The sequence below is a fragment of the Euprymna scolopes genome, chromosome 23 (assembly GCF_053919585.1).
Source record: "Euprymna scolopes isolate OS-2025 chromosome 23, ASM5391958v1, whole genome shotgun sequence".
Taxonomy (NCBI): domain Eukaryota; kingdom Metazoa; phylum Mollusca; class Cephalopoda; order Sepiida; family Sepiolidae; genus Euprymna; species Euprymna scolopes.
Window position 1 is genome coordinate 48,916,948 of NC_136504.1, and position 25,833 is coordinate 48,942,780.

Below are 25,833 nucleotides of genomic sequence, written 5' to 3' on the forward strand. Positions count from 1 at the left end.
CATTTAATGTTTCATGACAAACATTTTTTTATGCAGAGGAGGGGGGATTTACTATAAACATTTCTTTTTTATTTTTGTTTTCATTTTTGATAGATAATGCTTATTGCTTAGCAAACACAAGTTTGTTTTTTTTCTTTTAAAACAAAATATATTTTAAAAGGTTCAAAGAAAACAAAAATCATTTTTCAAGTATTTTTGTTTCTTTGTTTTGTTCGAAATTGTTTTTGTTTTGTTTTTTTTTGGGGGGGGGGGGGTAATGTAAAAAAAGATTTTTATGAAGGTTCAATTTTTTTAACTTTTTTTTTTTTTTTTTTGACAAAGAAAATTGCAAGAAAATGTTTGTGCACCTCCAGCCACGTCCGTCCGTCGCTCCCTTTCTTTGCAATTTGACGTTATTTTCAGGGCAAAGCCATGCAGACACTTAGATACGTCTGCAAAATACCGAATTTTTATAGTTCTAGGCTTGTTCTTAGTTTATTTTGTTTTTGTTTTTGGTTGTTTGTTTTTTTACATTTACATGACGTCATAAGACGTGACGCGTCCTTTTGATTTTTCTTTCATTTTTTTTTTTTTTTTTTTAATCATTAGGACATTTTACTAATTGGACAATGAACAATGGCCGGATCAAATTTTTCCGACACTATGCTTTCGCATCTCTACACTAAGGTAAGTACTAGGTACGTGCAAAATGAATGGTCGATCCCCCAAAATGTATAAACATTTTGACCGCTCCTGAATTTTGATGAATTTTAAGTGGAAGGAGCGCCACTCCTTCCACTTAAAATTCATCAAAATTCAGATAAAATTCAACCAATTTTAATGAACTTTTCAGTATTTATTAATTCACGATCACAGAATATAATGAACTCATTTGTTTAAATCTTAGTGAAAATGTAATATTTTGTGTCAAAAAAACACTTTTACTAAAGTTATAGTTTTTAAGTACTAAAAAAAAACGCATGAATTTATTTTTGCTTTTTTAAATAAAAATAAAGCATCGTAAATGCTAACATTTTTTTTTAATTTTTCCATTTTCACCCCAAACAAGAGACTTTGATAGGGGAGGGGGGGGGCTACTATCAGAAACATAAGTTGGGGCTATACTATGTAAGGACTTGAGCAATAGGACGTTTGTTCATATTATACGTGAACTTCTGCATGTCAGTACAGTTGGGGAAGTAGGAAGGGAGTTCCAAAGTGTAGCAGTTCTAGGGAAGAAACTATTAGAGTAGAAGGCTTTCTTACATCTAGGGATATCTACTGTGTAGGGGTGGGATTTTGCTGCTTGTCGGGTTTGTCGGAGGTATTTACGTCGAGGGGGTATGGAGCATCTGCCATTAAAATACTTGTAGAACAGGCAGAGAGAATAAGAATTGTGTTTTTTTTTATTTAATATTTCAAAAACATTGCAAAAAGAAGCTTCTAAAATGTCTGTTAATAAAATCAATATAACTTGAAGAAAATTTAATTTTTTAAACTAACGATATTATTGAATTAGGTATTGTTTATCCATTATTGTCACCAAAGAATAACATAATTGCAAAAAATATTTTGTGTGCTTTTACTCTGCCACTTGCCTGTTTCCCACCTGACTACAACTTGGACGTCTTCAAGTCCAACATAAACAAACTCCTGACAAACCACCCCCTTAAGTAAGACACTCTATCAAAACCCCCAATACTAATGATTACTACAATACTATCTCATTGATTACTGTATACGCAATAACCCTTATCCCTGAGTGGCCTTCGGGCCTTGATAAGTGGTGACCCCATGTAAAAAAAACAAAAAACAAATGATAACAAATTTCAAATGTCATATTAGAATATTTTCCTTGTACGTATGTATGTATGAAGATCAACGGAAGAAAATTTTTTATAATCTTCCAAAAAAAAAAAAAAATTGAAAAATTTGAAGTCCAGAATCAACTTGGCCGGTGTAACGTAAAATATTCCCCTGTAAAAAAATTTTTTTTTTTATTATTATTTATAAGAGAGAACGAGTATTTTAAGATCGGATTCTTTCGCTTTTCGATACTTATCGGATAAATTTCTGTACAAAACACTGTCAGACATATAAATTACCTTTGTGTGAAATTTGCAATAGATGGGCTCAGCCGTTTCGGAACCTATGAGGAAGGAACTCACACGCACACACACACACACACACACACACACACACACACACACACACACACTGACTTAAATAATAGGAGAGATAGAGATTATTTTTTATTTTTCCAAATAAAATTAACGTTAAAGTGTAGTATCTGTTCTGATATTATATGTAATGAAAACAGCACAAGAGATTCCATCTAGTAAACTTTTATTCAATTAAGAATCTTACTACTCGTCTACTTGATAAGGAGAAGTGTACTCTTTTATAGCTTGGATTATTAAAGAGGAGATAATCCATATTCACAACATTCTCCCCAACCAAATTTCTCACTGATAGGGAAGAAAGTCCCTTAAATAGCCAGGTTCCCTATGAGCTCGCAGTGGCTGCCTCGGTAGTCCATGATTTGTGGTCGAAGTACTCAAACAGGGAGGCTCTTCAATGCGAGCCTGTCTGTGGGCTCTAAAATACCTTGTTCCAAAATGTTTCCTTCTCAGAGAAGCAGGCCATTATGCATTCAGAGTCAGTCTCTGGATGAACACGTTTTTTTTTTAGTGCTAGTCCTTCATCTGTCAGGGATTCAGGTGTTGGCCCATCCAAAGTGTCCGACAGAGCCCCAACGGAGACAGTGTCATTAAACAATGTGTCAGGAGCAATTTCAGTGCCATGATCTTCCAAAGAGGCTTCAGTGTCAGAGGGAGTTGGTCTGTCCTCAGGGACTGTCCACAATCCTGGTAGATCTTCGGCAGTTAAGATAAAAATGAAATGTAAGTGTATCTCTCCATCGTACAGTATATTGATACCCTATAGCTGACTGGGATAGCTTCTGTACATTTATATCTGATCTACCTCTGCATTCCATCTATTCCTCTATAGTATCAGACCTGATGGAATGGTTAATTGTAGGTATAGGCGGCTTTATATCCTCCAAAAAATTCCAGCAAAAACCTAACAGCTAGCTGTGGTTCTCTCCAGAATGTGCTGCTGCCAATATGCACAGAAATAACTTTTTCCCTTGCTTCCAACGTAATAGATGTACTGAAACTAAAGCTGCCTTCAGGACTGCCAGCAACCACCGTAAAAGAGTAATAAAAAATGCAAGAGACTTGTATGCTCAGTCCATTAAATCCAAAGTAGCTAAGCAGCGGCTTGGTTCCCACCAGTTTTGGCAAATAGCAAACAAGGTCCTGAACAGAAGCATGTGTTCTATCCCAACCATCATCAATGGATCTGAGGTAATCTCGACAGCATCAGACAAAGCCAAACTCTTTGCCAAGAAGTTTGCGGCTAATTCTTCCATATATGACCAAGGCCATCAACCCTCCATATTTCCTGTAACAGACAACACGCTATATGACATACAAATACCTATGCTTGATGTTGCCAAGCTAATCAAGAACCTTGATTCCAGTAAAGCAACTGGCCCTGACGGCATCCCAATTATAGTGTTGAAAAAGCTTCAACCAGAACTAGCTCCCATACTTACAAAGCGGGCGAGAGGAGAGAAAGAGAGAGTCAAACAATGTTCCTTAGTATGTGATACAGCCTATTGTGTGTACCACTGTATTTGCTCTGCGTGCGTGCTATCTGCATCCTCTCTCTCTCTCTCTGTCTGCCGAAAGAAGTTCTTTTTGTTCTTTTTTTACTTTTTAAGAGGCTTCAGAAAGTAGCAGAAATAATCTTTTTTTTCGAGCCCTGATTGGTCAAAAATTCATATTTTTTTTTGGCGAGGAGGGTGTCTTCTATGTCGGCCCTTTTTCAAGAGTCTTGCTTTTTGATCCCAAGGAGTTTGGTGTGGGTGAATGCAGTAATGCCCGCACAAATGAATTTTTAGAAAGACCCGTGTGTGAATAAATTTTAATGTGTGTGTGTGTGACTTGGGAAGATAAAATAAAAAACAGCACAAGTGTTAGCATATGTTGCGTCTTAGAATGTTGGTTCATGCTGATAATTAAATGTTATATTAAATGTTGAAAAAGTTAGTAAAAATAAGTAAAATTATGAATATTGGCTTTTTGTTAAAGTGTAGAATAATAGTTAACAGTCGAGAAATTGTAAACAGTAACAAAAAATCAGCAAATACCTTATACCAAACGCAATAAAATTCAAATATCTCTCATACGTGCTAAAATTGTCTTTACGCTTTTTTTTTATTTAGTTTCTTTTAGCTGTTTCTACAACAAATAACTGGTTGCTTGTCGCTTAACAGTCGGGGGCTTTATTCTTGAGAAATTGTATAAAAAAAAAATATATGACTACCTAAATTTGAGAGTGCAACTCGAACTTAGGGTTAGTGGTAGAAATTTGAGAGTGCAACTCGAACTTTTTTTTTTAATCATGGAACACAGATATATCTGATATAAATGTTCGGAAGTTATCGCACTCGGCCATAGAGTATCGATATACAGTAGGATGGAAATGCACATCTGAGGACTTATTACATTTTGTTTTTATCGTAACTGAGACAACCGAGTGATCGGAGGAATTCAATGAAGACAGAATGGAAGGTAAGCAGTTCTGGGCAAGTTGTAAGAAAAAGGCCTGAGACTTGCATATTGTCTGTCAGTATCGGGCATGCGAGTGGGTTAATGAACAATATTTGTTCGGTCATAAGCAATAGAGAAATCATGACAGTACCTCCTCTCATCATCCACCTTGTTTGAGTGGGCTAACCATTTAAAATTGTGAATAAGTCTCCACAGACGTGAATATTAGCCGATGGATGAGCAGACAGGATGTGATCAATTTTCTCAGAGATAGAAACTCCATTGTTATGGAGGCGACAGAGCAACAGCTTCACAAAATTTTCTGCATTTTATCTCTTCTGGCTAAAATGCATGAAATTTGTGTTACCGTGGTATTTAGTTTAGCTAGCTAACTCAATTAGATTCACTGCTATTCACGTCCACGTGTTAATGTTTTCATTAGCCAATAGCAGAACTTCTTTAAAACAAAGGTTTGGCTGACTTTTACTACCTTTTCCTTGTTTCTGTTTTAAAGAAGGATGACTCATCTTGTATTCTTGTGTGTGTGAACGTGTCGAATTATTAGGGGATCTTAATGCTTTCGTATTGGAGTACATTTTTATTTTATTTTTTTTAATATATTAATCAAAACTATGTCTAATTTATTATTTGTTCCTTTTAACATCTGTTATTTCTATTATTATTACCCACACATACCACCATCTAAGAATTCCTTTTGAAAACAAACTGTGATGTGTTCCCTAGAGTTTGAGTTACAAGTTTCTCCAGATTTTCAGTGCTCTCAACCTCTTTTGATAACCTTTGCAAATTAATTTGCATTATCACAATAGTCGCCCACCATTGACTTCTCATTAGTAGAGACCATTGGTCTTCACTGGAATTTGGGTGGCAATAAGCCTCCCCAAGTTCCTTAATAAAATAAAATAAAAAAATAAAATAAAATATGAGGGGGGGGTGAGGACGCAGAGAGTTAACTTACAATTTTACAATTATATAGTTTCAATTTTCATGATTCCATGTAGTGTTTCTTTGGGTTTTACCTCTGTAGTAATTTTTATATGCCTGGCCAGTGCCTGTGGATCATGTGTATTAGTCTCCACACTCTAGGTTTTCCTTTCAGCCATTTTCACTATTGTTATCCGTTGTATCTTCTCAGTCACCCTTCTGATTCCAATCTTGTTTATTGTTTTTTCACAGCTTTTTCGTATTGTTCCTAGTGCTACTACTATTATTGGTGTTGTTTTAAAATTATTATTATTATTATTATTACTATTATTATTATTATTATTATTATTACTATTATTATTATTATTACTATTATTATTATTATTATTATTATTATTGTTGTTGTCAACTTCATAGTATTATGATATTTTACACCATTTTTTTTTTTCACTCAAGAACAGGCTTTTACATCATGAACAGCACCTGGCGTAGGATGCTTGCTGTGCCAAGCAGAACTGATTTCTGGAGTACTGTGATGTTGTACTTGATTCTAGCTGTTCGAGGGAAGAAACTATTAGAATAGAAAGCTTTCTGGCATTTAGGGACATCAACAGTGAAGGGGTGAGGTCTTATTGCTAATCGGGTTTGTTGGGGATATGTACGTCGAGGGGGTACAAGTGAAACGAGTTCATCAGAACACATTCCATTGAAATATTTATAAAATAGGCACAGTGATGCAACATTGCGGCAATGGAACAGGGGCTGGAGCTTAGTTGATAAAGTAGGGCATTATTATTATTATCATTGTTATTGTTATTATTATTATTATTGTTGTTATTATTATTATTATTATTGTTGTTGTTGTTGTTTTCTAGGAGAGGAAGTTGCTGCAGAATGCCAGATTTGTGGTAGAACCTCAGAGTCAATTGCGCACCTTGCAGCAGGGTGTAGTGGACTGGTCCGGAGAGAATACTGTGAAAGACACGATCGCATGGGACTCCGGATATATTGGGAGGAGTGTAAGAGGGTTGGGGTGAAGTGTGCTGGAAAATGGTTTAAGGAGGTGCTTGATGAAGTACATTCATATCTGATTTACCTCTGCACTCCATGTTTAAAAAGGAAGTGTCCTCTATAGTATCAGATCTGACCGAATGGTTAATTGTAGGCATAGACCAATTCATACCATCAAAAATATTCCAACAAAAACCTAACAGCCAGCCATGGTTCTCCCCAGAATGTGCTGCTGCTATCGCGCACAGAAATCACTTTTTCCATAACTACCAACGTAATAGATGCACTGAGACTAAAGCTGCTTTCAGGACTGCCAGCAACCACTGTAAAAGAGTAATAAAAAATGCAAGAGAGCTATATGCCCAGTCTGTTAAATCCAAGGTAGCTGATCAACGGCTTGGTTCCCACCAGTTTTGGCAAATAACAAATAGGATCCTGAACAGAAGTGTGCGTTCTATCCCAACCATTATCAATGGACCAGAGGTTATCTCGTCAGCGTCAGACAAGGCAAAACTATTTGCAAAGAACTTTGCAGCTAATTCTACCCTATGCGACGAAGGCCATCAACTCCCCATATTTCCTCCTATAACACAGAACAAGCTAGGTAATATACAAATATCCGTGCATGAGGTCGCCAAGCTAATAAAAAACCTAGATTCCAGTAAAGCAACTGGCCCTGATGGCATCCCAATTATAGTGTTAAAAAAGCTTCAACCAGAACTTGCTCCCATACTTACAAAACTATTTAAGCGCTGCCTTAAGGAGAAGTGCTTTCCAACCCCCTGGAAGACCTCATCAGTTTGCCCTGTATTTAAGAATTCAGGTGATAAGTCATCTCCCTCTCAATACAGACCAATAAGTCTTCTCTGTGTTATGAGTAAGTTACTGGAATCAATATTAAATAGAGAAATAGTCAACCACCTCAGCAGAAACAACCTTCTTAGTGACACACAATATGGTTTCCGCTCTGCAAGATCTACCGCAGATGTGCTGACGGTTATATCCCACAGGGTTAGTGAATCTCTTGACAAAGGCTTCCTTTCTAGGGCAATTGCTCTTGACATATCAAAGGCCTTTGACAAAGTATGGCATAAGGGTCTACTTCACAAGATTTCCAGCTACGGTATAACTGGAAATGTTTTCTCAATCATTAAATCATTTCTCTCCGATAGGCTCATAAGAGTAGTGGTAGATGGACAAAAATCGGAGGCCTGCAATATAAATGCTGGAGTCCCTCAGGGGTCAATCCTCGGTCCAACTCTCTTCCTGATCTACATCAATGACCTCCCTAAACACATACTTAAATCATTCGTTGACATCTATGCTGATGACACGACCATCTACGGCAACACATCAAAGGCTGTAAATGACGAAGTTCTCTCGGATTCTCTCTCCTCTGATCTCGAGCGCGTGGTTCAGTGGGGGAAGATGTGGCTAGTTACCTTTAATGCATCTAAAACCAAACTCCTATCCTTACATCATCAACGCTCTGATCCCCAGCTGGCATCAATTGTGATGGATGGCTCTCGTCTGGGTGAGGCCCCGTGTTTTGACAAGCTTCTGGGTTTGACCTTTACTCCTGATCTGAAATGGAACACGTACATCAAGTCTGTTGCCAAGGTCGCAGGAAAGATGGTGGGATCCTTCTACCGCTCCAGAAGATATCTCACTACTGATGCAATTCTCTATCTTTATAAAAGCCAAGTACGGCCAAGGATGGAATACTGTTGCCATATCTGGGCAGGAGCTGCCAAAAACAGCCTATCATGCCTTGACAGAGTACAAAATAGACTTTGTGGTTTAGTGGGGGATGCCCTTTTCTCTACCCTGCAACCCCTCTCCCACAGAAGAGACGTTGCGAGCCTATCCTTGTTTTATCGTTATTTTCATGGCAGGTGCTCGTCTGAACTCCAATCCCTGGTCCCCCCTCGCCAAACTTTCACGAAAAACACCCGTCTAGCTGAATCCACTGTGAAAAATTTCCCCCACTCTATATCTGTGCCTAAATCAAAACGCGGATTTCATGAGCAAAGCTTCTTTCTTAGAACTGCACGCCTGTGGAACTCTGTTCCGTCTGCCTGCTTCCCTCCGGACTACAACTTGGATGTCTTCAAGTCTAATGTTAACAAATTCCTAATGAACCGCCCCCCTAATTAAACACTTCATAAAATCTCCTCACTAACGTGATGTACTTGCAATAACCCTTATCCCTGAGTGGCTTCTGGGCCTTGATAAGTGGTGATCACTGTGTAAAAAAAAAAAAAAAAAAAAAAAAAAAGTGAGGATGGCAAGGTAGAGGTATCGTGGGACAAAAGTGTCTTAACGACCAAGCAATTGTAACATAATCCTCCCGATTTGGTCGTCATTGACAAGGTCTCAAAAAGCTGGCATATTGTAGACTTTTCAGTACCCTGGGACAGGAACGTGAGAGAGAAGGAGAATGAGAAGTGGAGGAATTATGCTCCATTGGCCTTGGAGATAAGGCGTATACACAGGGTTAAAACACAAATAATCCCGGTCGGAGTTGGTACACTAGGAGTAGTATCAAGCTCTCTGGAAGGACAATTGAAGAAACTACAAATCCCCGATGTTTTAGGCGGCCTTCAGACCTCTGCAATTGTAGGTACCGCCAGCATCCTTAGGAAAAACCTTGATCTTTGAAGCTCCTGGTTTCGAGCCGGGATTAAGAGAAATCCTCTAGAAATGAATCCCATCTCTTTCTAGAGAGACGTTGATAAACAAAATCAGAATTATTCCTTGTTGCTCAAGAGACAAAAATTCTTTACAACCGCAAAATTACGCCATGTTCTCTTCCTTTTGATTCATTGATATCATTGAAACTTATTTTCATCTTTCAGAATGCTAAGATCTGGGTACGAGATGAAGAAGTTGTCTGGCGGCCTGCTGAGCTTGGAGAAGATTACAAAAACCAAAAAGAACTAAATGTTATTACAGTTGAAGACGGGGTAAGTTTCCTTATCTTTCCATCTATGATTGTCTTTGTGTAGCAGCTCAAGTAGTTGTCTCCCTTGCATCGGCTGCTGCTGATGATGATGATATTTTCTAATATTGTAAAAAAAAATAATTATATTCTGCTCAGATAGTATTTCGAGTAACACCGATTGAACAAGTAGAAATAACTTACTACCAAGAAAAGATTTCTTTTTTTAAATGAAAATCGCTCCAGACAAGGCATGAAACTACTTGATCTAAGGAGCTAAAAAGAATGAAAGATGGTTATCGTAAAGACAGGCGATAGGTATTGACCTTAGATTTGATAAGACCAAGTAAATAGTCAGCAGAAAACAGTTCCTCAATCTTGCAATTCTTGGAAAGAAGCTACTGGAATAGGAAGCTGTATTACAATTAGATATCAAAACAGGAAAGTGATGAAGACCAATAGACTAACAAGTCAAACAATCTGGAACAAAGGAAGCAGGGAATAGGTCAGATAGTTCTGAAGAACATATGGCTAATGATACACTACCTGAAAGTACTTCACTTAAGCTACTAGGCTTAACATTCACAAACATGAATTCGAACAAATACATTGAGGTAATTGCCAAGGCTACTGCAAAAAAGGTAGGTTCCCTCTACCGTGCTAGAAGATTAGTCACATCTGAGAGTATCCTGTATCTCTACAAAGCCACTATTCGCTCATACATGGAGTATTGTTGCCATATCTGGGCTTGTGCATCTGCTACTAATATCTCGCTCCTAGATAGGTTTCAAAAAAAGAGTTACGAACCTAATAGGCCCCGCACTGTCGGCCGAACTCCAACCTCTGTCCCATCACAGAAATGTGGCATTCCTGTGCCTGTTTTATAAGTACTTTAATGGTAAGTGCTCAGATGAACTCAAAGCACTAGTAACCCCTCGACGTAAATACCCCCCCCCCCCGACAAACCCACCAAGTAGCAAAATCCCACCCCTACACTGTAGAGATCCCTAGATGCCGTAAAGCCCTATACTCGAATATCTTCTTCTCTGAAACTGCTAGACTTTGGAATTCCCTCCTAGACCTCTGCTTCCCCAACTATACTGACATGCAGAAGTTCAAATGTAATGTAAATAGACATTTTGCTGTACTACACAGTATCCCTGCAGTCTCTTACTATTATCGAAAAGAAACTGTGTGTGTGTGTCCCTGTCTGTGAGTTTGTTCTTTATGGACTCCTAAATAGCTGGGCTGATTTTTTTTTAATTTCGCACAAATATACTTTATATGCCTGTGCAGTGTCCTTAGAGAGGTTTTGTATCAGCATGTCTTTAATAAGTATTGATAATCAATAATCAAAAAATCTAATGAAAGACAGAAAAGGCGATTTTAACTAAAGTTAACGCCTTATACAGCCTAACATCACAAATGCATTTTTTTTTTTATTACTGCAAAATCAACACTAGGCTCTTTGATATGACAGGGGCACGTTCAAAATGATTTTTTCTGTTTAGCACACAATTTTACCATGGTACTTGACTTTTGCATTTTAAACTTTGAGTCAAGTCATTATCACAGCACAAGTAGAAAGGTCCGGCATATAAAATCAACAGTAAGTTTTTTGGGTGTGATAAAGGCACGTTCGAAATTAATTTTTCTGTTTAGAGCACATTGAACCATGATACTTGATTTTTGCATTTCAAACTTTAATTCAAGTGATTATGTAAAAATAATTTCATAAAATCAATAGTCGGTTCAATACATTGCAATGTAGACTACAATTTATTGTGAATTAAGTAAGTATGGGGAGGATTAAAAATTGTCTCAGTCGTGAAAGATTTCTCCTCATGTGAGAGAGAACAAGAAATTGAAGTGCAGCATTTGAAGAACAGACACTACACTTTGATCTTGGCCTGAAGGCCAAAGAGTTACATTGCACTTTTGGAAGGTGGGCTCTCTCTACCGTGCTAGAAAGCTACTTATGCATGAAAGTATCCTGTACCGCGAAGGCCCCCCATTTGCCCATGTATGGAGTACTGTTGTCACATTTGGGCTGGTGCATCTGCTATTAGTCTCTCACTCCTGGACAGGGTTCAAAAGAGAGTCGCCAACTTGATAGATCCTGAACTGTCATCTAAGCTTCAGCCTCTGTTCCATCAACGAAATGTTGCATCCCTCTGTCTGTTCTACAAGTATTTTAATGGTGAATGCTCTGACGAACTACAAGCACTTGTATCCCCTCGACGTAAATACTCACGACAAACCCGACAAGCAGCTAAATCCCACCCCTTCACAGTAGAGATCCCTAGGTGTAAGGAAGCCTTCTACTCCAATAGTTTGTTCCCTAGAACTGCTAGACTTTGGAACTCTCTTCCGGGATTCTGCTTTCCCAACTGTACTGACATGCAGAAGTTCAAGTGTAATGTGAACAGACATCTTGCTGCTCATCTCCCTTCATAACATCCCTGCAACTTATGTCTCTGATAGTAGCCGCCTACTTCAAAGTGGCACTGTGCCTTGTTTGGGGTGAAAATTCAATAAAAAAAAAAAACAATTTAGTGGCTTACTATTGCAAGATTGATTCATATAAGTTTATATATCATCAAACAAATAGAATTTTATCAAATTTCACAAACATTTTTAAGAGGATACGTACAACTGTCATCAAGAAATAATGAATATACGAAGGCCGTTCCAAAAGTTATATACCCTAGTTTTAATTTTTTTAAAAAGTTGAAGAGCTACAAATACAGGAGTGGTACCATTAAAACAAGCGACATTTTGGGCTCCAGAATTTATTCTTCTACATAGTTACCACCATTCTCAATGCACTTTTGCCAGCGATGAGATAGTGGCTGTGCATGGACATCTGGATCTTCAACAAATTTTACTCCAACAAGCTTGCTGCACTTGTTTCCACCCCTCTCAACGTAAATGTCCCATCGATTAACCCAACAAGCAGCAAAATCCAACCTCTTCATTGTAAAGATTTTTAGATGTCAAAAAACTTTCCACCCTTTCCAAGAACCGCTTGCCTTTAGAATTTCTTCGCTGTTCCCTTTTCCCCTGACTGTACCAACATGCAAAAATTTAAATGTAATGTGAACAATCGTCTTGCTGCACAACACCACACTTAGGATGCTCCTCTAAATCTGACCCCTAATTTACTGTACCCCCTTATGTTTCAGTGGCAATGTACCTTGTTTGCGTTGTCACTCATATCTCTGTCGCCACTCTGAAATCAATGAACCCATCTTCTAACTGTGCTGACATCAACTGCATTCACTTCATAAACGTTCAAAAGGCACCGGTGAATATTGCTTAGTTCAATTCTTTTTTTGCATAGAAGAATTCAGTTATGCATATCTGCTTTTGATGCATGTCCATGACAGGGGTTGTGAACCTTGGAATCAACTCAGGAGATCTGCAAGGGATTTCAAGAGCATTTTGAGGAGTGATTCATGCAGCAGCCCGGTTCCTCTGTACAAGACTTTGGCGACTATTTAGCCCACTCTACTCGCTTTGATACAGCTGGAGCAGCTGGTTTGGAAGGCAGGGTGACAGAGCAGGAGGTTCTTACTGCATTGAAGCAGGTTGATTGCAGCAAATCACCAGAATAGGCCTGCCAAATGAATTGCATCGGAGGTTGTCGCCCATGTTTATACTGATTCTGACGGATGTGTTCAGCCACTAGTTTGACGAAAGTTCCCCCCTGGATCAAATCACCACGGGAGTGATCACATTGCTGAGGAAGAGAGACAAGCATGGCGGAAAAGAACTAGTGACTACATGCCCATAACTCTGCTTTTCTCGTTTTCCCTCATATTAAAAACGACCTTGTGTCACATTTTGCTCTCGTGGGGAAGCAAATAAATACTAATTCACAAGGGGAGGTGATACTGGTTCGTCTGAGTGTTCTGCCACGATATGTGCGAGTCGTCGAGCACAGTTACAATGTAAACAACTTGAAAAAGTAAGAAATGCGTGGAGTATCGTTGTTGCATCTGGGCTGGTGCACCAACCACTAGTCTCTCCCTCTTTCACAGGGTCGAAAAAGGAGCCTCTAACCTAAGAGATCCCACACTGTCTACCAAGCTCCAGCCTCTGTCCTATCACTACAATGTTGCATCACTGTGCTTGTTTTACGAGTACTTAAACAAAATATACTCCGACAAACTAGTTTTCCCCCCCCCATCTCAATGTAAATATCCTCATGATTAACCCAACAAGCAGCAAAATTCAACTCCTTCACTGTGAAGGTCTTTAAATGTAGGAAAAGTTCCCACTCTAACATTCTTTCCTTGAACCGCTCGCCTTAAGAATTTCCTTGCAACTCCCCTTTTCCTAACCGTACCAATGTGCAAAAATTTAAATGTAATGTGAACAAACGTCTTGCTGCACAGCGCCACACTTAGGATTCCCCTATAAATCTGAGCCCTAATTTACCGTAGCCCCTTAGGTTTCAGTGGCAATGTGCCTTGTTTGGACTGAATAAAAAGAAAATTAAATAATTAAAAAAAAAAATGAATTGATAAAAAGAAATCAACAAAAGGAAAAACATTTAATTAAATCACTTTTTCTTGTTTTTCAGGGAGAAAAAATTCCAATCAAAGAAAAAAGTGATTTGCCTCATTTAAGAGATCCCAATCTCATTAAAGACAACAATTTGACATCATTAAATTATCTAAATGAACCGGAAGGTGAGTTAATTTCTTTTTTATTTGTTTGTATATTTTCTTGCATGTTTGTCCTCTATAATTTTTGCTTGTTTTCTTGGTTTTTTTTTTTGGTTTTTTTTGTTACTGGTGCTACCAGATCAGGCTGTCTAAAGATACCAGCCTCCTGACCTAAAATGCACGAAGCATTGATGTTATTGGTTTGTTTTTTTTTTCCTTTCTTTTTGCAAAACTCAATCATGTTCTGCAAAGCCATAAAACAAAGCAACAATTCCCTCCGCCCCCTCTTTCTCTCTCTCTCTCTCTCTCTCTCTCTCTCTCTCTCTCTCTCTCTCTCTCTCTCTCTCTCTCTATTTATCTATCTCTACCTTTCTCTCTGTAAGACTGAGGATGCACGTATGGTGGCTATATGTAAGTACCAAACCGTGTGCAAAATCACACCACAGTAAGGAAAAAGAAAAAGACTATAAAAAGGAGAGTGGGAGAAGGTTAGAGAAGACGATCACATTAGAGACGTGGGTGACGTCACAGCTGTGACAAGAAGTCATGCGTGGTGGGAGAATGAGGACTGTAAAGGTCTTTTCTTAAAACCTGAAACAGGAGGTGAAGTTCTTTCCTCTTCCTTTCTTTGCAACGTGTTATTAACGACTATGTTACGTCTTTCTCTCTCTCTCTCTCTCTCTCTCTCTCTCTCTCTCTCTCTCTCTCTCTCTTTCCCCAATAGGGCCAACAGTTTGCTACGATGTGTAAAGACGGAATCCTGGTAGCTCAGCAGTCCATAAATGTGGATATACATACTCTAACACTCCAATTGGACACTTATTTGATTTGGGATAGACAAGCGGTCAGAGAGGCATGATCCGATCAATAAGCTGATCCTGTCAAAACCCAGCCATATGAACCTATTCACAAAATTAATATTCTGGTATTTTTTATTTTTTTTATTTTAACGCCAACTCCGCATTCACCATTAAAATGACGACTTTTGAAGGTTTTCGGGTATGCTGAAAACGAATATCACATTTAAATTTGAGGCAGACAAGAATTTTTCTGGATATTAAAACCTTTATTATCCAATGTAATCCATTATGTTTTTTACTCGATAAATTTTCGTATTTTTTTTATCTATTACGATTTTCGACATGACAATTAAGTACGCAATATTGTTTTTTGCTTAAATCAAAATATTTAAACAAATCAACTTGTCGGCTCTATCTTAACAAGCACCCTTGTTTTTGTTGATCCTTATAAATCTATCCCTGTCTCTCATATCTTTGTATTTGATGAACAGACTTAGATTTAATGAACAGACTTAGATTACAGACTTAGATTATTAGAAATTAAATAAAGAAGTAGTCAACCACCTCAGCAGAAACAACCTTCTTAGTGACACGCAATATGGTTTCCGCTCTGCAAGATCTACAGCAGATGTGCTAACGGTTATATCACACAGGATTAGTGAATCTCTTGACAAAGGTTTCCTTTCCAGGGCAATTGCTCTTGACATATCAAAGGCCTTTGATAAGGTATGGCATAAGGGTCTACTTCACAAGATTTCCAGCTACAGTATTACTGGAAATGTTTTCTCAATTATTAAATCATTTCTCTCCGATAGGTTCATAAGAGTAGTGGTTGATGGGCAGAAATCAGAGGCCCACAGTATTAATGCTGGAGTCTCTCAGGGGTCCATCCTGGGTCCAACTCTCTTCCTAATCTACATCAATGATCTCCCAAAACACATACTTAAATCATTCGTTGACATCTATGCTGATGACACGACCATCTACGGCAACACATCAAAGGCCGTAAATTACAAAGTTCTCTCTAATTCTCTCTCCTCTGATCTTGAGCACGTGGTACAATGGGGAAAGAGGTGGCTGGTCACTTTTAATGCATCCAAAACCAAGCTTCTATCTTTACATCATCAACGCTCTGATCCCCATCTGGTATCAATTGAAATGGATGGCTCTCGTCTTGGAGAGGCTCCATGTTTTGACAAGCTTCTGGGTTTGTGGGATCCTTCTACCGCTCCAGAAGATATCTCACTACTGATACAATTCTCTATCTTTATAAAAGCCAAGTACGTCCAAGGATGGAGTACTGCTGCCACATCTGGGCAGGAGCTGCCAAAAACAACCTATCCTGCCTTGACAGAGTACAAAATAGACTTTGTGGTTTAGTGGGGAGGTGCCCTTTTCTCTTCCCTGCAACCTCTCTCCCACAGAAGAGACGTTGCAAGCCTGTCTTTGTTTTATCGTTATTTCCATGGCAGGTGCTCGTCTGAGCTCCAATCCCTCGTCCCCCCTCGCCAGTCTTTCACGAGAAACTCCCGGCTGGCTGAAACTACTGTCAATAATTTTTCCCACTCTTTATCTGTGCCTAAATCCAAACGTAGATTCCATGAGCAAAGCTTCTTTCCCTAGAACTGCACGCCAGTGGAACTCTCTGCCGCTTGCCTGTTTCCTACCTGACTACAACTTGGACATCTTCAAGTCCAACATAAACAAACTCCTGACAAACCGCATCCTTAAGTAAGACACTCTATCAAAACCCCCAATACTAATGATTACTACAATACTATCTCATTGATTACCATACACGCAATAACCCTTATCCCTGAGTGGCCTTCGGGCCTTGATAAGTGGTGACCCCCATGTAAAAAAAAAAAAAAAATATAAAACAAGTGAAGCATGCATGGTCCCCCGTGAGTTCACAGTGAACGAGGCATAAAAAAATGATTAAATTCAGCATTTGCCCCCCCCCCTCCATTTAGCCCACAAAGTTCCCAGGGGACATCAAATCCTGGTAAAAATGAACAAACGGTGCAGTTTTAGGCCTTAACATATGTAAATTTGAGTTCTGCACCATGCAAAAAAAAAAGAAATGACTAAGTTCATCATTTGCGCCTCCATTTAGCCCCAAAAGTCCCCAAAGGCCTTAACATATTTAAATTTAAGTTCAGCACCATGCAAAACTGCTAAATAGACATACACAGAAAAGTTTGAACAAATATGATAAAATAGTTCCAAAAGTGGACTGTTTTTATTAGCCCTAAAAGAGCCCCTGGGGCACACCCAAGAGTTATTGCGACATATAGACAAACAAAATTATATAGAAATCAGTTAGTTACAACTTTTTAGAAAGTTTTATAAAAATCAAGGCATCGATGTTTTTTATAAGTTTAAAAGTGTCAATTTTAGCAATTTTAACCCGAAAGGCACCCCCTACGGGACAACCGGAGTTTTCCCGGAAAATCTGTTCTGTTACTTTTTTACTCATATCATGTTTAATGTTTGTGCAAAATTTCAAAAAATTCCAAGGCGTAGTTATTGAGAAAAGTGCGGACAGACGAACGGACGAATAGACAAGGGTAAATTTACAGGTCCACCCTCCTTTTGTCGGGGGGACCAATTATCAACATAGGAGAGAAATTAAAAATGTACTTTTTAGAAATCAAACTCTGTTACGAGGTGTTTTAAATAATTTTCCAGACTTTTTCTACAGGCATTTAAAATTGTCATAGACTATTGAAAATTCAGTATGTTATTGCTATACATCTTATGAGATGACTGACCACTTTTTATAATTTCAGGTTAAAAGAAACAGCTACAGCAAGAATTGGAATACATCCTACTAAAGCCTGGTGACTTTCAGAAACGTGATTTCTGGACGTGATGACACTTTAGAAGAACGATATGCTATAAAATTGTGTCTTAAACTTGGAAAAAATGCCACAAAAACGCATGGAACGATTCAGACAGCTTTTGGACCATCTTGCATGATCGAGCCTCAGTTTTTGAGTGGTATAAGAGATTCAAGGAAGGCGAGCAGTCTATGGGGGATGAGTGTGTGGGAGGGGTAAGTAAGTCAGAACCAGAGTTGATTGGCCAAATAAAGAATTTCATCGATAAGGACAATCGTGTGTTTACAGAGACAATAAGTGCACAGTTTGATGTCAGTGTGGGAACTGTACACACAATTATGAACGCAAGGAACTGAAGATGCAGAAGATTTGCACAAATGCATCAGTCCACAACTCAATTCTTGTCACAGACTATTTGACCAAGATGGACATCAAGACAGTTCCTCACCCTCCCTGTAGCCCAGACCTTGCTTCCTGTGACTTTTGGTTACTTCCTTAAGCTCAAGGAAAACCTTAGAGGCTGTTTAATGCGACAATTGAGGAGATGAAAGAGGCTGTGACAGGGATCATTGACATGCTCACACAAGAGGACTTCCATGGGGCCTTCCAGAAGTTGTTGGAATGGTACAAGTGCATTGCAGCCGGAGGAGATTACTTTGATGGAGACTATAGTTTTATTTGTGTACTATCAATAAAAAAAAAATGGAAGGTCTTCCGAGGAATTCATAGCACTGGTGCCCGCTCTGAGTGCGAAATGACGTCACGGGAAGGAAAAAGAAAAAGACTAAAAAAGGAGAGAGAGAGCATGTTAGAGAAGACGATCACGTTAGAGATGTGGGTGATGTCACAGCCATAACGAGAATACATGTATGGCGGGGTAATGAGGAAATAAATGTTGCTACAAAAAAAAAGGAGTCTAGATATTACTGGAAATTTATTGAAGGCATATATTATTTAATTCTTGGAATTCTTTTGGGATGAGTACCTTGTACATTTTATTTATTGATTTGCGGATTGTTATCCTCATCTTTTATAGTTGTTGTTTCGGCCAGCTATTCCTCTGGCCTTCATCAGGTGGTAAAGGAGCCTATCTTTGTTTTTATCGTTATTTTCATGGCAGGTGCTCGTCTGAACTCCAATCCCTGGTCCCCCCTCGCCAATCTTTCACGAAAAACACCCGTCTAGCTGAATCCACTGTGAAAAATTTCCCCCACTCTATATCTGTGCCTAAATCAAAACGCGGATTCCATGAACAAAGCTTCTTTCTTAGAACTGCACGCCTGTGGAACTCTGTTCCGTCTGCCTGCTTCCCTCCGGACTACAACTTGGATGTCTTCAAATCTAATGTTAACAAATTCCTAATGAACCGTCTGGCATCAATTGAAATGAATGGCTCTCGTCTTGGGGAGGCCTCAAGTTTTGACAGGCTTCTGGGCTTGACCTTTACTCCTGATCTTAAATGGAATACGTACATCAAATCTGTTGCCAAGGCCGCTGGAAAAATGGTCGGATCCTTCTATCGATCCAGTAGATATCTCACTGCTGATGCAATTCTCTATCTATATAAGAGCCAGATACGTCCAAGGATGGAGTACTGTTGCCACATATGGGCAGAAGCTGCTAGAAAAGACTTGTCCTGCCTTGATAGAGTTCAAAATAGACTTCGGGGCTTGGTGGGAGATGTCCTTTTCTCTTCGCTGCAACCTCTGTCTCACAGAAGAGATTTTGCGAGTTTGTCTCTGCTTTATCGTTATTTTCATGGAAAGTGTTCGACTGAGCTTCAATCTATGGTCCCCCCTCGCCAAACTTTCACAAGAAACACTAGACTAGCTGAAAACATTATCAATAATTTTCCCCACTCTTTATCTGTACCTAAACCTAAACATAGATTCCATGATCAAAGTTTCTTCCTTAGAACTGCACGCCTGTGGAATTGTCTTCCGTTTTCCTGCTTTCCAACTTTCTATAATATGGTTGTCTTCAAGTCCAACGTGAACAAGTTTCTGATGAGCCGTTCCACTTAGGTTAACAAATTTACCGAACTTTCATTACTACCAATTACTATATTGTCCTTTTGACTACTCTACACTCTTTAACCCTTATCCTTGAGTGGCCTATCGGCCTTGATAAGTAGTGACGTCTATGTAAAAAAAAAAAAAAAAAAAAAAAACCGCCCCCTTAAGTAAACACTTCATCAAATCTCCACACTAACGTAATGTACTTGCAATAACCCTTATCCTTGAGTGGCTTCCGGGCCTTGATAAGTGGTGATCACTGTGTAAAAAAAAAAAAAAAAAAAAAAAAAGAGATAGGAATGCTTAATATTTTAACTGTATCTGCCATAGTTGTTGTCGTCTCACCACATTTTGGCTAAGTAACCCACTGACCAGCCTTTGGGTAGGATTGAAACCGTTATCTATAAAGATGAGCCCACAAACAAATAAATAATTATACAAATTATTCATCTCAAATGTATTACAATAATTAAATAATTTATACCATTCGGTACGGACCCAATAATGGAAGATCAGATAACAAAAAACGTGGATTTATAAGACCAAAAAATCCGACCTTGATCGCCCTTCGGGGCCCGTGGCACAGTGGATAGAGACGTTGAATCTCTATGGTTCCAGGTGAGCATTGTCTGAAGATAGCGGTTTCAATCCAACCCAAAGCAGGCCAAAGGATTGATTGGCCAAAACGTGGCGAGACAACAACAACTATGAAGGCAGTAATTACTGAGGATACAGTTAAGAGACTCAGCATTCCTATCCCGTCACAGCTAACCAGCTGACGAAGGCCAGAGAAATAGTTGGCTGAAACGTCATGAAACAACGACTATAAAGATAAGGATAACAGTCCGCAAATAAATTATTGAAGGCGCCTCGTATATTATTTTTTAATATTTTTTTTAAAGATATATTTTATATCTTTTTAATAATAATATTTTTTATATCTTTTTAAAAGATATTTTATGTTATTGGCAATTCGGAAGCTTATCTCATCGTTTCAAGAGAGATAACTCTATTTTACTAAGAATTGTAAGAAAAAAAATTTTTTTAACTATTTTTATTATTACTTTTTATTATTACTTTTATTATTACAATTAAGTACGTATTATTGTTTTTGCTTAAAACATATTTTTTTAAAAATCGATCTGTCGACTTTTTGTACTATTTTTTGTATTTTTGTATAATTTTTGTATTGTTTTTGTATTATTTTTTAATAGTTTTTGTATTATTTTTTTATATTTTTGTATAGTTTTTTTTTATTATATAAATTTCTTTTTCAGTTTTACACACTTTACAAGTGCTGTTTATTGATAAGAACATATTCTATACTTATTGTGGTAAGTATCCTTCTTTTCTTTTTTCTTTTTTTTTTTGCATCCAATATTTTTTTATAATGCAGGCTTTTTCAAATATCTGATTTTATTCCCTTTTCCTGGAACATGAAATTTAAGAAAATAGATTTGTTTTTAATCGTGAAAGTAGGTGTACCAATTTTCTTTGAGAAGTGATCGTGGTTTAATGGCTAATGACAAGGACTGACGGCCTGAGTGTCCCAAGTTCGAAACCAGTTCCTCCCACAAAAAAATTTACTTTCACTTAGGATGTTGGCAACCTCCATGTGGTCCATCCCGTAAGTATCTGATGTCTTTCTAGAAATAATTCTCACTAGGAAAATATTGGAGAGCCAATGCCAGTAAAATTTTCGGATTCATGCAATATGATGATCATTTTTTTTAACTCTCTCTCTCTCTCTCTCTCTCTCTCTCTCTCTCTCTCTCTCTCTCTCTCTCTCTCTCTCTCTCTCTCTCTAGCTTTTTCACCTGGTTAGGAGTATCCTATAAATATTATATATATTTATATTCTATTTGAGTTAACAGAATTATACAATTAGTAAACTTGAATATAACCCTTTTGAAATATATATAGATGGAGGAAGTGAGGAAGCATGGCTGTGGAAATCTTTTTACCCGAATACGATGTCCAGCATGTTAAAAATATACCATTTGTTGTAAAAATCTAATGGATAAACATCTGAAGAAGTTAGTGGGGACAGGATATTTTTACGGAAACATAAATCGTAAAATTGCCAACTCATTAATGAAACGGCTGTAATGGAAAAATCCAGGAAACAAACGAATGTTATAAAAAAGAAAACGTGAGTCTTTGAATTTTCAACAAAACTTTGCTATATATATATATATATATATATATATATATATATATATATATATATATATATATGGCAATGTTGAACCTGATCAGTACTAAATATGTGACCATTTGGGACTTCCAGGTGCTGTATGTGCTCTCTACTTATCTTATTGTTTCCATTCGTTCTGGACTTCTCCTTGCGACTGGACTCAAACAGTGCTGATTCAGGAGAGGTGTGGTTGTGGTTTATGCAAACTTTGCCTCACGCAGCTGCCTTGTCTTTCGAGACTAAACGGAGGCATTGATATATGGCAAATGGTTCAGTGTACTAGAAAGAAAGATAAAACTTAGAAAAAGAGTTTCCAATCTAATAGGTTCTGCACTGTCAACTTAACTTCAGCTTCTATCCCATCACCGCAATGTTGCATCTCTGTGCTTCTTTTACAAGTTATTTAATGGAATGTGCTCCGAGGAATTCATAGCACTGGTGCTCGCTTGATGGAAATACCACAATTTACCAGACAAGCAGCAAAATTCTACGCTTTCACTGTAGAGGTCCCCCCAATGTTGCAGAGCTTTCTACTTTGCTAGACTTTGGAATTTCCTTCCCTGTTTCTTGCTTCTCCGATTGCATTAGAATGCAGAAATTTAAATATGAGCAGACATCTCATTGTCCAACTTCTTACTTGGACTAATTCACAGTCTCAATAGCATTGTGCATTGTCTTGGAGGAATATGGGTATAAAAATTTCAAGAAATAAAAAGTTGAATCTAATTAGAGTGTTATTTTTAAAACAAGTAAAGTATGCATGGTCCCCTGTGAGTGCACAGTGAACGAGGAATAAAAAATGACTAAGTTCAGCATTTGCACCCCCATTTAGTCCCAAAAGTCCTCAAAGCCGTAACATATTTAAATTTAAGTTCAACACCATGCAAAACTGCTAAATAGACATACACAGAAAATTTTGAACAAATATGATAAAATAGTTCCAAAATGGACTGTTTTTATTAGCCCTAAAAGAGCCCCTGGGGCACACCCAAGAGTTATTGCGAAGTATAGACAAACAAAATTATATAAAAATCAGTTAGTTACAACTTTTCAGAAAGTTTTATAAAAATCAAGGCATCAATGTTTTTTAGAAGTTTAAAAGTGTCAATTTTAGCTATTTTAACCCGAAATTTAAGTTCAGTATTATCCAAAACTGCTAAATAGACATACACAGAAAATTTTGGACAAACATGGTAAAATAGTTCCAAAAATGGAGTGTTTTTATTAGCCCTAAAAGAACCCCTGGGGCACACCCAAGAGTTATTGCGAAGTATAGACAAACAAAATTATATATAAATCAGTTAGTTACAACTTTTCAGAAAGTTTTATAAAAATTCAAGGCATCAATTTTTTTTTTTTAATAAGCACAAAAATGTCAATTTCAGCCATCTTAACCTGAAAGGCACTCCTAAGGAGGGCAACTGGAGTTTTCCCGGAAAATCTGTTCTGTTACTTTTTTTACTCATATCATGTATAATGTTTGTGCAAAATTTCAATTTTAAAAATTAATAGACCCAGAGTACGTTAAATGTCTTTTAATTCTATAAAAAATATCTTTTATTAGAAATAATTATTATTGAAACAATACTGACAATTATGTCTACTGCCGCTGTGGAACTTGCACAGGTCCCATTAGTATTACAAGTATTATTTTTACAATAACTTGGTCGAGGTTACATCCCATGATATAAGGTTTGTACAGTTTCTGACTTTTATTCGGATACATACACAGACGGAATGACGTTCTCCGTTAACATGTTAGATAATCTGTCTATATAATTTATTGGTTGCACTTTTGTCAAACGCAGGCCAAAGTATATACCCGCTGCTACTCTTTAACCGTGGACTTTGAAATCAAACAGACAACTTGTTAAGTAAGATTTAATGATAGCATAAGACAAGAAGAAATTGGTCGGTATGTGGGTTTGGTGGTGTGGTGTTGGGCGGGGCGACGGTAGAAGTGTCACTCACCTAACTGTTGGCTCTCTCTGACTCCTGTCTTTTGTTTTCTTATATCTTATATCGACGGCCCTGTCGGTGGGGCATTAGAATACGCCAACTGCCCCCCTGCAGAGAGTAAAAGTCCATCAATGGGGGTCCTGGATATGACCTTAAACTATATCCAGTGGTGAGGCCCCAGCTTGTGGGCTTTGGGGAGTGTGGAGCCACCCTTTAATTACCATTGCTCCCAGGTCCACTCTGACCCGGAGTGGTAGTACCTGTTTGGGTCCCAACTATGGGTTGAATAGAAACCGACGTGAAAACAACAAATATATTCTATTAAAAAGATTTTTCTTCAAAAAATAACCCGAAAAGGGTTGATATGCCGTAAAACAAAAACAACCAACAGCTTATATCGACATCAGTTTAGCATTGCATACATCGGAATTCATTGTCCACTTTAGAATGCGCCTTCTTTGTGTAACAGGGCGCGTATGGCGGCTATATGCAAATACCGAGCTGTGTGCAAAATGACGTCACGGGAAGGCAAAAGAAAAAGACTAAAAAAGGAGAGAGAGCATGTTAGAGAAGACGATCACGTTAAAGACGTGGGTTACGCCACAGCCATGACGAGAATACATGCATGGCGGGGTAATGAGAAAATAAATGCCGTTGTTACCAAAAAAAAAAAAGGAATCTACCTATTACTTGGTCTATGTTTCTTTATGACGTACTCTGTTACAACGTGCTGGGTCCTGGTTGTCTACATGTTAACGTGTGCGTAACGTTGTATTTGGTCAACATTCCATTTCAGGTTTAAAATACATGTCATCGCATTGTTTCTCGTGTTAGGTTATCTTCCATGATCCCAAATGTAAAGTTGGTTTCCTTTGTTTTAATTGAATTATGTCAGCAATCAGATTTAACATCTGGCTTTGCCTGGATCCTGCATTTGTGTGTGTGCAATACACCCAATGTTTTCCCGGCATTGCCTGTCACCTATCCAACAAATATAATAGATTTACTTTGCATCTCATGATATCTGAGATTTATTAATATGCCTTAACACCGTTACATATTAGTGATGTAGAGAGAGGTCCTGATATGTCATTGAACCGCACAGAGACAGATTTATTGTTTTACTACTATCAGAATGCAGTATATTAAATGAAATATATGCAGAAAGTGATGGTGTCGACGATGTTCACATTTGGGGATGAAATTGATTAAGAATGGTCAGAAATGTTCAATAAATATAAATCTGTTAATCTTTTATTTTATTTTTCAATCCTACTAGGTTTTGTAGACAGAATGTTCAGTCTATGTTTGGCTTGTCCAACAAACCTCTTGAATAGCTAACAGTTTTTGTTGTTCAGTTATATGTGGTGCACTTTTGTGATCGTCTCACCAGTGGGAAATGGGATTCTGAATATGTTTCACACTCACCAGATCTTAACCCTTCATATTTTTATACGTATGGTTATCTATATATAAAAAAAATTATTTTTGAACTGAAAAGGACCATCACAGTCTAAATACGAGGAATACAAACAGAGGAATGTGTCAGGGTTTTTGTCAATTTTTCACATTATTTTCAGGTGTGCTTATCATTGAATGACGGTAAAACAAAGATTCATGATTGAAACTTGGTGGGTAAGTGTTGTGGTTTTGGTTAGGGGGTCACAATATTAAGGTGAAAGAGTTCACTATGAGCAGTTAAACTGCGAGTGTGCTCTTTTCTTGAGAGCACAAATGTCTGGCTTACATAGGGCCAGATGTGTCCATATTATTATCAATATAAGGGTGTCAACTACTCCAGAACAATAAGTCAAGCATAGACTGAAAGTTATTTGTACTAAGTATAGT

At 37.8% G+C, this 25,833-nt stretch overlaps 1 protein-coding gene across 1 annotated transcript in view; it reads left to right on the forward strand.

Moving 5' to 3' along the window:
- The first annotated feature begins 550 nt into the window (after positions 1–550).
- Positions 551–25,833, forward strand: part of LOC145245881 (unconventional myosin-Va-like) — a 223,417-nt gene continuing 198,134 nt past the window's right edge. Inside the window, exons 1-4 of the mRNA XM_080107602.1 lie at positions 551–666; positions 9,416–9,523; positions 14,087–14,195; positions 21,107–21,163. Coding sequence (XP_079963728.1) covers positions 616–666; positions 9,416–9,523; positions 14,087–14,195; positions 21,107–21,163 — 325 coding nt within the window. The 5' untranslated portion in view covers positions 551–615. The remainder of the gene's footprint in view (positions 667–9,415; positions 9,524–14,086; positions 14,196–21,106; positions 21,164–25,833) is intronic.